The sequence below is a fragment of the Cherax quadricarinatus genome, chromosome 9 (assembly GCF_038502225.1).
Source record: "Cherax quadricarinatus isolate ZL_2023a chromosome 9, ASM3850222v1, whole genome shotgun sequence".
NCBI classification, from domain to species: domain Eukaryota; kingdom Metazoa; phylum Arthropoda; class Malacostraca; order Decapoda; family Parastacidae; genus Cherax; species Cherax quadricarinatus.
The window spans coordinates 22,359,655-22,374,903 of NC_091300.1; the positions used below are offsets into that span (position 1 = coordinate 22,359,655).

Below are 15,249 nucleotides of genomic sequence, written 5' to 3' on the forward strand. Positions count from 1 at the left end.
TGCAAGCTGTGTTGGCAACCTGTACAATGACACTGTTGTGAACTACTTTAGGTAAGTCATAAAGGAACGAGAGGTACAGGCCTCTATGGACAGATATGTTGTGCTACAGAAGTCCAGTGACTCTCAAGCTGGTCCTAGTGGCATTAAAAGAAGAAGGGAAGTAACCCTGGATAAGGACTTGCTACCTCAAGTCCTGATGGAGGGGGATTTCCCTTCTAAACAATAGGTTCAACACTCTCCCCTCCTCCCATCCCATCAATCATCACCAGATCTTTATTAAAGGTAAGTGTCAATTATTCTATTGTTATTGTAATTATTCTATTGCATTAAACTTAATATTTCATGTAGTAAAAGTTTTTTTTTTTCATACTTTTGGGTGTCTTGCACGAATTAATTTGATTTCCATTATTTCTTATGGGAAAAACTGATTCGCTTTCCGATAATTTTGGTTTACGATGAGCTCTCAGGAACGGATTAATATCGCGAACCGGGGGTCCACTTTATAGTGGTACCAACACTCTTATATTGGTGTGAAGCTTGGGTTGTAAATGCTGCAGCAAGGAGACGGTTGGAGGCAGTGGAGACGTCCTGTCTAAGGGCAATGAGTGGTGTAAATATTATGCAGAAAATTCGGAGTGTGGAAATTAGGAGAAGGTGTGGAGTTAATAAAAGTATTAGTCAGAGGGCTGAAGAGGGGTTGTTGAGGTGGTTTGGTCATTTACAGAGAATGGATCAAAGTAGAATGACATGGAGTGTATAAATCTGTAGGGGAAGGAAGGCGGGGTAGGGGTCGTCCTTGAAAAGGTTGGAGTGAGGAGGTAAAGGAGGTTTTGTGGGCGAGGGGCTTGAACTTCCAGCAAGCATGCATGAGCGTATTAGATACGAGTGAATGGAGACGATCTGTTGGAGTGTGAGCAGGGTAATATTTAGTGAAGGGATTCAGGGAAACCGGTTATTTTCTTATAGTCGGACTCGAGTCCTGGAAATGGGAAGTACAATGCCTGCACTTTAAAGGAGGGGTTTGGGATATTGGCAGTTTGGAGGGATATGTTGTGTATCTTTATGCGTATATGCTTCTAAACTGTTGTATTCTGAGCACCTCTGCAAAAGCAGTGATAATGTGTGAGTGTGGTGAAAGTGTTGAATGATGATGAAAGTATTTTCTTTTTGGGGATTTTCTTTCTTTTTTGGGTCACCCTGCCTCGGTGGGAGACGACCAACTTGTTGAAAAAAAAAAAAAAAAAAAATGGAGACTAATGTTATTTGGCACCTGACGAGCTGTTGGAGTGTGAGCAGGGTAATATTTAGGGAAGGGATTCAGGGAAATCAGTTGATTTTATATAGCCGGACTTGAGTCCTGGAAGTAGGAAGTACAATGCCTGCACTTTAACCCTTTGACTGTTTCGGTCGTACATATACATCTTACAAGCCACCCTGTTCGACGTATATACAGTGGTCCCTTGATAATCGTCGGGCTCGATAGTCGTCCTTTTCAGAAATCGTTGCGTTATTTTCGTCCAAACATTGGCTCACAAATGGTCGGTTGACTCTCTAATCATTGTTCGTCCTGGACTTGTACTCACGGCTCTCAGCTGCCTTGGCCTCCCTTCCCAGCCAGTGTGCCATTGTTTACCAGTGAGCGACGGTCCCCTTACTTGTTCATACGAAATATTTCATAATACAGTGGATCCCCGCCTAACGTTGGCATCACATAACATTAAATCCGCCTAGTGATACATTTTATCGCTAAAATTTTGCCTCGCCTAGCGCTAAAAAACTCGCTCAACGTGATTCGTCAGAGACGCGTCTATGTGCGGCCTGAGCCAGCCTCACTTGTTCCGCCGGTGGCGTTGTTTACAAGCCAGCCTCCGTGGTAACATCCAAGCATACAATCAGAACATTTCGTATTATTACAGCGTTTTTAGTGATTTCACCTGAAAATCAGTGACCATGGGCCCCAAGAAAGCTTCTAGTGCCAACCCTACAGGAATAAGGGTGAGAATTACTATGGAGATGAAGAAAGAAATCATTGCTAAGTATGAAAGTGGAGTGCGTGTCTCCGAGCTGGCCAGGTTGTATAGTAAACCCCAATCAACCATCGCTACTATTGTGTCCAAGAAAATGGCAATCAAGGAAGCTGTTCTTGCCAAAGGTGCAACTTTGTTTTCGAAACAGAGATCGCAAGTGATAGAAGATGTTGAGAGACTGTTATTGGTGTGGATAAACGAAAAACAGATAGCATCTCTCAAGCGATCATAAGTGAAAAGGCTAGGAAGTTGCATGAGGATTTAATTAGAAAAATGCCTGCAACTAGTGATGATGTGAATGAATTTAAGGCCAGCAAAGGTTGGTTTGAGAGATCTAAGAAGCGTAGTGGTATACATAGTGTGATAAGGCATGGTGAGGCTGCCAGTTCGGACCACAAAGCAGCTGAAAAATATGTGCAGGAATTCAAGGATTACATTGACAGTGAAGGACTGAAACCTGAACAAGTGTTTAACTGTGATGAAACAGGCCTGTTTTGGAAGAAATTGCCAAGCAGGACCTACATTACTCAGGAGGAAAAGGCACTCCCAAGACGTAAGCTTATGAAAGACAGGCTTACTCTTCTCATGTGTGCCAATGCTAGTGGTGATTGCAAAGTGAAGCCTTTAATAGTGTATCACTCTGAAACTCCCGGAGCATTCAGGCAAAAGAATATCCTCAAGGCTAATTTGTGTGTGCTGTGGAGGGCAAACAGTAAAGCATGGGTCACTAGGGACTTTTTCTATGACTGGTTACACCATGCATTTGCCCCCAATGTGAAAAATTACCTAACTGAAAAGAAATTAGACCTTAAGTGCCTCCTGGTGTTAGACAATGCCCCTGGTCATCCTACAGACTTGGCAGAGCGACTTTGTGGGGACATGAGCTTCATTAAGGTCAAGTTTTTGCCTCCTAATACCACTCCTCTCCTGCAGCCCATGGACCAGCAGGTCATTGCAAACTTCAAAAAACTGTACACAAAAGCTCTGTTTGAAAGGTGCTTTGTAGTGACCTCAGAAACTCAATTGACTCTAAGAGAGTTTTGGAGAGATCACTTTAATATCCTCAATTGTGTAAACTTCATAGGTAAGGCTTGGGAGGGAGTGACTAAGAGGACCTTGAACTCTGCTTGGAAGAAACTGTGGCCAGAATGTGAAGACAAAAGGGATTTTGAAGGATTTGAGGCTAACCCTGAGAGGCGTATGCCAGTTGAGGAATCAATTGTGGCATTGGGGAAGTCCTTGGGGTTGGAGGTTAGTGGAGAGGATGTGGAAGAGTTGGTGGAGGAGGACAATGAAGAACTAACCACTGATGAGCTGCTAGATCTTCAACAGGAAGAGGCCACACCTGAGGAAACTGCTTCGGAGGAGGGGAGAGAGAAATTGAAGAAGTTGCCTACTTCGAAGATTAAGGAAATCTGTGCAAAGTGGCTTGAAGTGCAAACCTTTATGGATGAAAATCACCCTCAGACAGCTGTTGCAAGCCGTGTTGGCAACCTGTACATTGAGTGTTGTGAACCACTTTAGGAAAGTCATAAAGGAACGAGAGGTACAGGCCTCTATGGACAGATATGCTGTGCGACAGAAGTCCAGTGACTCTGAAGCTGGTCCTAGTGGCATTAAAAGAAGAAGGGAAGTAACCCCGGAAAAGGACTTGACACCTCAAGTCCTAATGGAAGGGGATTCCCCTTCTAAACACCAAAACCATCAACACTCTCCCCTCCTCCCATCCCATCAATCATCACCAGATCTTCAGTAAGGTAAGTGTCATGTAACTGTGCATGTCTTCTTCAGTTTGTGTGTATTAAAATTAATATTTCATGTGGTAAAATTTTTTTTTTTCGTACTTTTGGGTGTCTCGCACGGATTAATTTGATTTCCATTATTTCTTATAGGGAAAATTAATTCGCCTAATGATAATTTCGCCTAACATTGAGCTCTCAGGAACGGATTAATAGCGTTATGCGAGGGTCCACTATATTCCATTCATTTTAGTGCTTGCAAGTGCTAAATAAGCTACCATGGCTCCAAAGAAAGCTCCTAGTTCCAAGCCTTTGGTAAAGGTGAGAAATACGCCTGAATTTAAGAAAAGCATCATTGAACAATATGAAAGTGGCGTACGTGTGGCCGAACTGGCCAGGATGTATAACAAATCCCGTACAACCATATCTTCCATTGTGGCCAAGAAAAAGGAAATCGAGGAAGCTGTTGTTGCAAAGGGGGTAAATATGCTGACAAAAATGAGATCACCAGTACTCGAAGAGGTTGAGAAGTTATTATTGGTGTGGATAAACGAGAAACAATTAGCAGGAGATAGTCTTATGACGTCGATTATTTGTGAAAAGGCTAGGCAGTTGCATGACAATCTGGTAAAGAAATTGCCTGCAACGAGTACTGATATTTGTGAATTTAAGGCCAGCAAAGGTTGGTTTGAGAGATTTCAGAACCGTAGTGGCATACACAGTGTGATAAGGCATGGCGAGGCTGCCAGTTCAGACAAAATTGCAACTACAAAATTCGTAAGTGAATTCAAGGAGTGCATAGAGGCTGAAAGACCAAAACCTGAACAAGTGTTCAATTGTGACGAAACAGGCCTCTTTTGGAAGAAAATGCCAAAGAGGACCTACATTACTCAGGAGGAAAAGGGACTGCCAGGACACAAGCCTATGAAAGACAGGCTGATGCTCATGTTCTGTGATAATGCTAGTGGGGATTTCAAAGTGAAGCCGTTACTAGTGTACCATTCTGAAAATCCAAGAGTGTTCAGAAAAAACAACGTTATGAAGAGTAAATTGTGCGAGTTTTGGAGATCTAATAATAAGGCATGGGTCACGAGGGAAATTTTCGTCGAGTGGTTCAATGAAGTGTTTGGCCCTAGTGTGAAGAGTTACCTCCTGGAAAAGAAATTGGATCTCAAGTGCCTCCTAGTAATGGACAATGCACCTGCTCATCCTCCAAACTTTCTTTCTTTCAACACATCGGCCGTATCCCACTGAGGCGGGGTGGCCCAAAAGGGAAAACAAAAGTTTCTACTTTTACATTTAGTAATATATACAGGAGAATGAGACCTAATTCTGCAGGAGTTTGGGTTCATCACAGTAAAGTTCTTGCCCCCGAATACCACTCCTCTCGTGCAGCCCATGGACTAGCAGGTCATTTCAAACTTTAAAAAACTCTACACCAAAGCAATGTTTCAAAAGTGCTTTAATGTGACCTCAGACATTCACTTGACCCAAAGAGAGTTTTGGAAAGAACACTTGAGTATCCTCCATTGCATAAGCCTTATAGGTAAGGTTTAGGAGGGAGTAACTACCAGGATTTGAACTCTGCTTGGAGAAAATTGTGGCCAGATTGTGTCCACAAGAGGAATTTTGAAGGGTTTGTGGCTGACCCTGAGGAGCTTATGTCAGTTGTGAACTCTATTGTAGGACTGGGGAGTTCCATGGGGTTGGATGTGAGTTTGGAGGATGTGGAAGAGTTGGTGGAGGACCACAACGAAGAGCTAACCACTGAGGAGCGGCAAGAGCTTCAGCAGGAACAGCAACAGATCGAAGCTCAGAATCTTGCTGCAGAGGAGGAAGAAGAGAGATGGAAGAAGGTGCCTTCTTCAGAAATTAAGGAGATTTCTGAAATGTGAGGTAGGATGGAATGATTTATGGAGAAACATCACCCTGAGAAGGATGTTGCAAGCCATATTGGCAACTTGTACAGTGACAGAGTCTTCGGCAACTTGTACAGTGACAGAGTCTTGGCCCATTTTAGTGAAGTTTTAAAGAGATGCCAGAAACAGAGCTCTCTGGACAGTTTTTTTGCGAGACAGGACTGCAGTGACTCTCAAGCTGGTCCTAGTGGCATTAAGAAACAGAGAAGAGAACTAACCCCAGAAAAGGACTTGGTACCTGAGGTGTTGATGGAAGGGGATTCCCCTTTCAAACAGTAACTAATCCACTCTCTCTCCTCCTCCAGTCTTCCATACATTAAGAAGAATCGCCAATAAAGATAAGTGTTATGCTGTTAATGTTTCATTCATCATGTCCCATTGTATTGTTTATGTACTACATCTACATGTCATGTAAAAAATTTTTTGTTTTAATACTTCTGGGTGTCAGGAATGGATTAATTGTATTTACATTATTTCTTATGGGGAAAATTGATTTGAAAATCGTCTTTTTTGATAATCGTCACACTTCCAGGAATGGATTAACGATGATAAACGAGGGACCACCGTACGTATAAAGATACGCAACATATCCCCCAAAACTGCCAATATCTCAAACCCCTCCTTGAAAGTGAAGGCATTGTACTTCCCATTTCCAAGACTCAAGTCTGGCTATATAAAAATAACCGGTTTCCCTGAATCCCTTCACTAAATATTACCCTGCTCACACTCCAACAGCTCGTCAGGTCCCAAATACCATTCGTCTCCATTCACTCCTACCTAACACACTCATGAACGCTTGCTGGAAGTTCAAGCCCCTCGCCCACAAAACCTCCTCTACCCCCTCCCTCCAACCTTTTCGAGGACGACCCCTACCCCGCCTTCCTTCCCCTAGAGATTTATACGCTCTCCATGCCATTCTACTTTGATCCATTCTCTCTAAATGACCAAACCACCTCAACAACCCCTTTTCAGCCCTCTGACTGATACTTTTATTAACTCCACACCTTCTCCTAATTTCCACACTCCGAATTTTCTGCATAATATTTACACCACACACTGCCCTTAGACAGGACATCTCCACTGCCTCCAACCGCCTCCTCGCTGCAGCATTTACAACCCAAGCTTCACACCCATATAAGAGTGTTGGTACTACTATACTTTCATACATTAAATTCTTTGCCTCCTTAGATAATGTTTTTGTCTCCACATATACCTCAACGCACCACTCACCTTTTTTCCTTCATCAATTCTACGATTAACCTCATCCTTCATAAATCCATCCACTGACACGTCAACTCCCAAATACCTGAAAACATTCACTACTTCCATACTCCTTTTTCCCAATTTGATATCCAATTTTTCTTTATCTAAATCATTTGATACCCTCATCACCTTACTCTTTTCTATGTTCACTTTCAACTTTCTACCTTTACACACACTCCCAAACTCGTCCACTAACCTCTGCAATTTTTCTTTAGAATCTCCCATAAGTACAGTATCATCAGCAAAAAGTAACTGTCAATTCCCATTTTGTATTTGACTCCCCATAATTTAATCCCAACCCTCTCTCGAACACCCTAGCATTTACTTCTTTTACAACCCCATCTATAAATATATTAAACAACCATGGTGACATTACACATCCCTGTCTAAGACCTACTTTTACTAGGAAGTAGTCTCCCTCTCTTCTACACACCCTAACCTGAGTCTCACTATCCTCATAAAAACTCTTTAAAGCATTCAGTAACTTACCACCTATTCCATATACTTGCAACATCTGCCACATTGCTCCCCTATCCACTATCATATGCCTTTTCTAAATCCATAAATGCAATAAAACTTCCCTACCTTTATCTAAATACTGTTCACATATATGCTTCAATGTAAACACTTGATCTACACATCCCCTACCCACTCTAAAACCTCCTTGCTCATCCGCACTCCTACATTCTGTCTTATCGGTAATTATTTCAATTATAACCCTACCATACACTTTTCCTGGTATACTCAGTAAACTTATTCCTCTATAATTTTTACAATCTCTTTTGTCCTCCTTCCCTTTACATAAAAGGCCTAGACATGTAATTGTATACATGTATATGTATATCTATACATGTATATGCATATTGCATATTTTTATTTACAGGGAAAGAATGGGCTTTGTAGCTTTCTGTTAACCTTTTTTTTTGTGGTTGGGGGGGGGGGGGTTGTCAAGGACTGTTTGATAAATAAAAAGACAATCACAGGCACATTTTCCAGAAATTAAGAGGTAGATATGAATGCTGTTTTAACATGGTAACCAGTAGCATCTCACCTGAGAACATAACATCTTCCCACACACAAGACACATCGTGGGCGTTCGAGAGTCATCCCCAGAAGACGCTGGGCATGGGAATTGTGACACAGTATTAATCAGCTCAGAATAATCATGTGGGAGCCTTACAAGCTGATTAATACGAACCCAAGATTTCACACATCCTTTACTACCAGCACCACCAACCAATGCCCCTACACGACTATCACAACACCATCTGAAATGATTTGAGAGGATAAAAGAATGATAACAAGAAAATTAAAGAAATATAAGCATCATAAAAAGCTGTAAACTATATCAATGTACAACAGTTACTTATTTTATTAAAGAACTGAACCTGTGTATTCAGTGGCATATTCTTCACATTATTCAACTGGATATGACAATTTTGACAGCTAAGTAAAGCAAAATGTCAGTAACAACTTACATGCCACACAAGCATGAAAAACATGCTGGTAATTACTGTGCTACATAACCATAGCCTGTAATTCAAAACACTTAAAGGTGCTGAAAAATCTAGGCAAAACATTTTAAAATATACTGAAAAATCTGTCATGGGAAGAATCCTCTAAGCTTCCCTCTTATATAACAAGTATGTTAATTAGGCCCAAAGATATCGAATACAAACTTTGGTATGTAAAAATTTTAAATGTATTGAAGATTGATTATTCAGAGTTCACTATTTCTCTCATTAATAAAGATGAAAAAGGCACATGCCATGTCTGGGACAATCCACTAATAACCCGCACATTGGAGACAAATTTATGACAATGTTTCAGTTCGGCTTGGACCATTAACGTCCAGCTTCTGTGTCTAGTTAATGGTTCAAGTTGGACTGAAATGTCATCATTAGTGCCAGTCTCCTACAAGTGGGTTATTTGTGTATCTATCAGTAAGAAATAATCAACTCTTCCAGCATGGGGAAGCTACTAAAAAAATTATTTTTCGTGAGGCTGAGTTACTGTTATGCTCCAGTATTGTACATACAAAAAATAAGACAACAAAGTATGATATGCTGTGTATGTATATGTGTATGTATATACATGCATACACACACACACACATATAGGGCCCAGAAGCTAAAACTCAACCCCTGCAACCACAAACAGGCAAGTCTCAATAGGAAAGTGTTTGCACACAAAAAATATGGTACCGAATGTTCAATATAAATACTTGGAAATTTAGTGATACACTGTAAAGATTATAACTTATCTAAAATATGTTTACCTGTTGACTAGCTCTGAAAGTGCTGGAGAACTAAATGTGGGTCTGAGCTGGTTCATTGCCAAGCCCAGATAGCGAAGAAGACAGTAAAACTCAGATTCGGGTACCCAGACTGAGGACTGAAGCTCTTCTGGAGCAGGAACTTCAGTCAGAAAGTGGAAGAACAGACCACAGCACCTTAAAAATGGCAAGCTGAAAAAAAAAATGAAAGAAATGGGATGTGTCAATGTTAATGCTTTTTATTACAATTAAAAATTGTACAGTTCTCCATTGTAGTAATATCAACTACAGTAAAAGTATCTATCAGAAAGAATGTAAGTCTTAGAGAAAAAGGGATGGTCAAAGCTGTCTTGCTTCTGACCTTATAGCTGCTTACTAGCATGAGCACAGATTGATAAGAATCCCTATCAGGAATTATTATTATTTTTTTTTTTTTTTTTTTTTTTACAAAATTTGGTATCATTCTTAGTGTGGTAAACACATTGAATAAACTATGTGAAGAAGTTGTGGAGACAAAATCTGCACACAATTTCAAGATAAGGTATGATAGGACCCAGGAGGCCAGGAACTAGTATATGCTGGCCCAATTTTGAGGGGTTAAAGTGGCAGTACAGGAGCAGAGTCCCAACCCTCTCAATTCAGCATCGGCAAGTAGGCATTCATCCTTGTAATTCTTCCAGACAGGATTTCTCTGATACACTTTCTCAGATCACTGTATTTTACTTCATAGTAACATACTTGCTCCTGTGAATTGTCTTTCCAGGTTGTATTTAACAGTACATGTTATTTCCAATAAAGCAAGATAACTTTCTTGGTGAATTTATATAGTTAATGTTGAGAATTCCTTGTCTTTTCTAGGAAATATTAGGTCTAGTATTGACAGGCTGTTGCCTTCTCTCACATGAATTGCTTATTTAATCTGTCAATGCAGAAAACTAGTTATCACATAGAAATGTGCCTGACCATTCATTTGCAATCTCTGCCTTTTCATGATCACCCCTATTGGCAGTTTAACCTTTTCAGGGTTTCCGATGTACTAGTATGGCTTACACACCAGGGATATTGACGTACTACTAGTATGCCTAAATTCTAGCGCCTTCAAATCTAGCAAGAGAAAGCTGGTAGGCATACATATGAAAGAATGGGTCTATGTGATCAGTGTGCGCAGTATAAAAAAAATCCTGCAGCACACAGTGTGTAATGAGAAAAAAAAAAAAAAACTGACAGTGTTTTTGGTTTAACCCTTTCAGGGTCCGTCCCGTCGATCTACGGCTTTACGTTCAGGGTCCAAACCGTAGATCTACGCCATGAGCTCAGCTCACTCTGATAAACTGTGAGTGGTACATTTAGGCCTAGATATGAGAGAATACATCTATGTGGTATGTGCGCACCACATAAAACAGATCCTGCAGCACACTGTGTATAGTGAGAGAAAAAAAATGAAATCATGATTTTTCAATTAAAACAGCAACTTTGCAGTGTTTTTTCGTATGTTTTTTATAGTTGTATTTGCGATTTCTTGGTCTCATTTGATAGAATGGAAGACATATTACAGAAATAGAGATGATTTTGATTGGTTTTAGCACTGGAAATGGCTTGAAACTGAGCTCAAAGTAGCAGAAATGTTAAATTTTTGCCGATATTCAAGAGTAAACAAACGACCTCACACATCTAATACACGTCAGCTGGTGGGTCTAATATACATTCACAAATATGGTGATGATATTTATACAATTATTACAGTATTGCATAACAGTAAATTTTCTATTTTTTGGTGTGAATAAAAATTCATTATGTGAATAAAAAATCAAAATGGAATTTATTTGTAAAGCCTCAAAACATAACTAATGAACAGAGGAAATGTTAGTTTAGTGCCAGGAATGCCTACATTGTTCATTCTGGACCCTATTTTGAAATTAGAATATTTTGAACTTTGTGTTAAATTGGCCAAATTAACAATTTCCGATCACTTTATTTTGTAGTTGAAACAGTTGACTTGGCGATTTCTTGTGCTCAATCGATAGAATAGAAGTAATACTAGTGAAATAGCTAAGAATTTGGTTGATTGGAATAATGTAATTGGCCTAAAATGGGAGTCAAAGTCGGCAAAATCGCCAATTTGTAAATATCGCTGACACATCAAAATTCGTGAGAGCATAATTTCGTCAATTTTCCACCAAATTTCGTACTTTTTGTTTTATTACCTTCACAAAAAGATTCTCTATGATTTCATACGAAAAAATAAAATTTTTTTTTTTGAAAATTCTTGGACACTGGTGCGTGACTCCAGATTTGGGCCTTGGACCCTGAAAGGGTTAAAACAGCGACTTTGCACTGTATTTTCGTATGGTATTTATGGTTGTATTCTAGTTTTCCTGGTCTCATTTTATAGAATGGAAGACATATTACAGAAATTGAGATAATTTTAATTGGTTTGACAATGAAAAGTACCTTTAAATTGAGCTCAAAATAGCAGAAATGTTCGATTTTTGCCAAAGTTCAAAAGTAAACAAATCATGCCACGTGTCCAATACACATCAACTGGTGTGTCTAATATTCTTTCACAAGTGCGCTGATATTATTTATACCATTTCTACACTAATGCAGTAGTCTGCATAACAGTAAATCTTCTATTTTTTGTGAGAATAAAAATTCAAAGTGGAAAGCAAAAGAAATGTAAGAGGGGCCTGGGGATGTGACTAATGAACAGAGGAAATGCTATTTTAGTGCCAGGAATGTCTGTCTTGTTTACTCTGGACCCTATTTGGAAATTGGCATCTTTTGAAATTTGTGTGAAATTGGCAAAAATTGCTAATTTCTGACCACTTTATTGGATAGTTGAAATCAATAAATGGGTGGTTTCTTCTACTTATTTGATAGAAAATATGGAGTTCTAGTGAAACAGTTATGATTTTTGTCGACTAGTACACTGGAATTGGGCGAAAATAGGGCTCAAATTGGGTGAAATTGCCGATGTGTAAACATCGTCGAGACCGCTAACTTCATGAGAGCATAACTCCGTAAGTTTGCCATCAAATTTCATACTTTTGGTGTCATCTTGATCAGGAAAAACTTCTCTATCTTTTCTTAAGAAAATTTTTTTTTTTTTTTCCGAAAAATTTTCGACCCTGAGAACAAGTTTAGGAGAAGACCTCTCGACCATGAGAAGGTTAACTCTGAGGGTTTCGGCCGTACTAGTATGGCTTACGACCCAGGGTTTTTGACGTACTAGTACGCCTAAATTCTAGCGCCCTCAAATCTAGTGGGAGAAAGCTGGTAGGCCTACATATGAAAGAATGGGTCTATGTGGTCAGTGTGCACAGCATAAAAAAAATCCTGCAGCACACGGTGCATAATGAGAAAAAAAAAAAAACTGACCGTTTTTTTTGGAATAAAACAGCGACTTTGCACTGTTTTTTCGTATGGTATTTATTGTTGTATTCTAGTTTTCTTGGTCTCATTTCATAGAATGAGAGACATATTACAGAAATTGAGATGACTTTGACTGGTTTTACAATGAAAAGTACCTTGAAATTGAGCTCTAAGTAGCAGAAATGTTCGATTTTTACCAAAGTTCAAAAGTAAACAAATCATGCCAAGCGTCCAATACACGTTAACTGGCGAGTCTAATATTCTTTCGCAAGTGCACCAATATTATTTATACCATTTTTTACACTAATGCAGTAGTCTGCATAACAGTAAATCTTCTATTTTTTGTGAGAATAAAAATTCAAAGTGGAAAGCAAAAGAATTTAAGAGGGGCCTTGAGACGTGACTAATGAAGAGAGGAAATGTCATTTTAGTGCCAGGAATGTCTTTCTTGTTTATTCTGGACCCTATTTGGAAATTGGCATCTTTTGAAATTTGTGTGAAATTGGCAAAATTGCTAAATTCTGGCCACTGTACTGGATAGTTGAAATCGATAAATGGGTGGTTTCTTATACTCATTCGATAGAAAAAATGGAGTTCTAGCGAAATATTCATGTTTTTTGTCGACTAGTACAGTGGAATTGGCCGAAAATGGGGTTCAAAGTGGGCAAAATCACCGATGCGTAAACATCGCCGAGACCGCTAACTTCGCGAGAGCATAATTCCCTAAGTTTTCCATCAAATTTCATAATTTTGGTGTCATTATGATTGGGAAAAGATTCTCTATCTTTTCATAAGAATTTTTTTTTTTTTTAAACTTGGCCGACCCTGAGAACGAGTTTCGGAGAGGGCCTGTCGACCCTCAAGGGTTAAGGGTTAATACGTTCACTATAGTCCTAATATTTAGTACAATCAGTACATTCTTAACCCTTTCAGGGTCGAGAGGCCCTCTCCTAAACTTCTCAGGGTAAAAAGATTTTTGGAATTTTTTTTATGAAATGATAAAGAATCTTTTCCCGATCATAATGACACCAAAAGTATGAAATTTGATGGAAAACTTATGGAATTATGCTCTCACGAAGTTAGCGGTCTCGATGATGTTCACGCATCAGCGATTTTGCCCACTTTGAGCCCTATTTTTGGCCAATTCCTGTGTACTAGTTGACAAATATCATATTAATTCACTAGAATTCCATTTTTTTCTATCAAATGAGTACAAGAAACCACCCATTTACCAATTGCAACTATCCAATACAGTGGCCAGAATTTAGCAACTTTGCCAATTTCACACAAATTTCAGAAGATGCCAATTTCCAAATAGGGTCCAGAATAAACAAGACAGACATTCCTGGCACTAAAATAATAAGTTCTCTGTTCGTTAGTCACGTCCCCAGGCCCCTCTTATATTTCTTTTGCTTTCCACTTTGAATTTTTATTCTCACAAAAAATAGAAGATTTACTGTTATGCAGACTACTGCATTAGTGTAAAAATGGTGCAAATAATATCAGCGAACTTGTGAAAGAATATCAGACTCACCAGTCGACGTGTATTGGACGCGTGGCATGATTTGTTTACTTTTGAACTTTGGTAAAAATCGAACATTTCTGCTACTTTGAGCTCAATTTCAAGGTACTTTTCATTGTGAAACCAATTATAATCATCTCAATTTCTGTAATATGTCTTCCATTCTATAAAATGAGACCAGAAAAACTAGAATACAACCATAAATACCACACGAAAATACAGTGCAAAGTCGCTGTTTTAATTAAAAAACACAAAGTTTTTTTTTTTCTCATTACGCACTGTGTGCTGCAGGATTTTTTTATACTGCACACACTGACCACATAGACCCATTCTTTCATATATATGCCTACCAGCTTTCTCTCGCTCGATTTGAAGGCGCTAGAATTTAGACATTCTAGTATGTCAATAACCCTGGTGTGTAAGCCCTACTAGTACGTCGAAAACCCTGAAAGGGTTAATATTAAAAATAATAACAGGACAGAAGAATATATTAAATCAAGGTTATAATACAACAAGGCAGTGGAAATGACATGTTTGAGAGCAATATGTGGTGTTAATATTATGTAAAGAATTCAGAGGGAAGCATTAGAAGGTGTGACCTTACCAAAAGTATAATTCTGAGGACTGAGGAAGGGTTGAGGCAGTTTGGGCATTTAGAGGGGTTGGAGTAGAACACAATGATTAGATGGTGTATAAATCTGGGGTGGAGGGAAGGAAGGGCAGGTCATCCCAGGAAGGGCTGAAGAGAGTAAAAAAGATTTTGAATTATAGGGTCTATAATACTGAACAGGTTTGGGCGAGCGTGTTCAATTGGAGTAAGTGAAGATAGGTGAATTTATTGGCTTTATGTGCCGTTGGGAGTGTGAACAAGGTAATATTTATGAAGAGATTCAGGAAAACTTAGCTGGGCTTGAGCCCTAGAGGTGGGAAACAGTACTTACACTCTAAAGAGTGGTGAGTATGTTGCAGTTTAAAGGGTCATCTAAACTGTGATGTCAACACACTTCTGACAAGACAGTGGACTGCATGAAAGATGTTGGACATTTTTTGTTTTGGGTCACAATACTTCAGTGGGAGATGGCTTATGCATTAAAGACATTGTGTAGTCTGGTTTATACTATCAAATTATTCT

At 39.2% G+C, this 15,249-nt stretch overlaps 1 protein-coding gene across 6 annotated transcripts in view; it reads right to left on the reverse strand.

Moving 5' to 3' along the window:
* Nucleotides 1–15,249, reverse strand: part of Ubr1 (Ubr1 ubiquitin ligase) — a 288,431-nt gene that overhangs the window by 27,418 nt on the left and 245,764 nt on the right. For all 6 annotated transcript variants that reach the window (XM_070083324.1, XM_070083319.1, XM_070083320.1 and 3 more), the window contains 2 exons: nt 9,227–9,415; nt 8,000–8,216 (listed from right to left, as the gene is read on the reverse strand). In XM_070083324.1, coding sequence (XP_069939425.1) covers nt 8,000–8,216; nt 9,227–9,415 — 406 coding nt within the window. The remainder of the gene's footprint in view (nt 1–7,999; nt 8,217–9,226; nt 9,416–15,249) is intronic.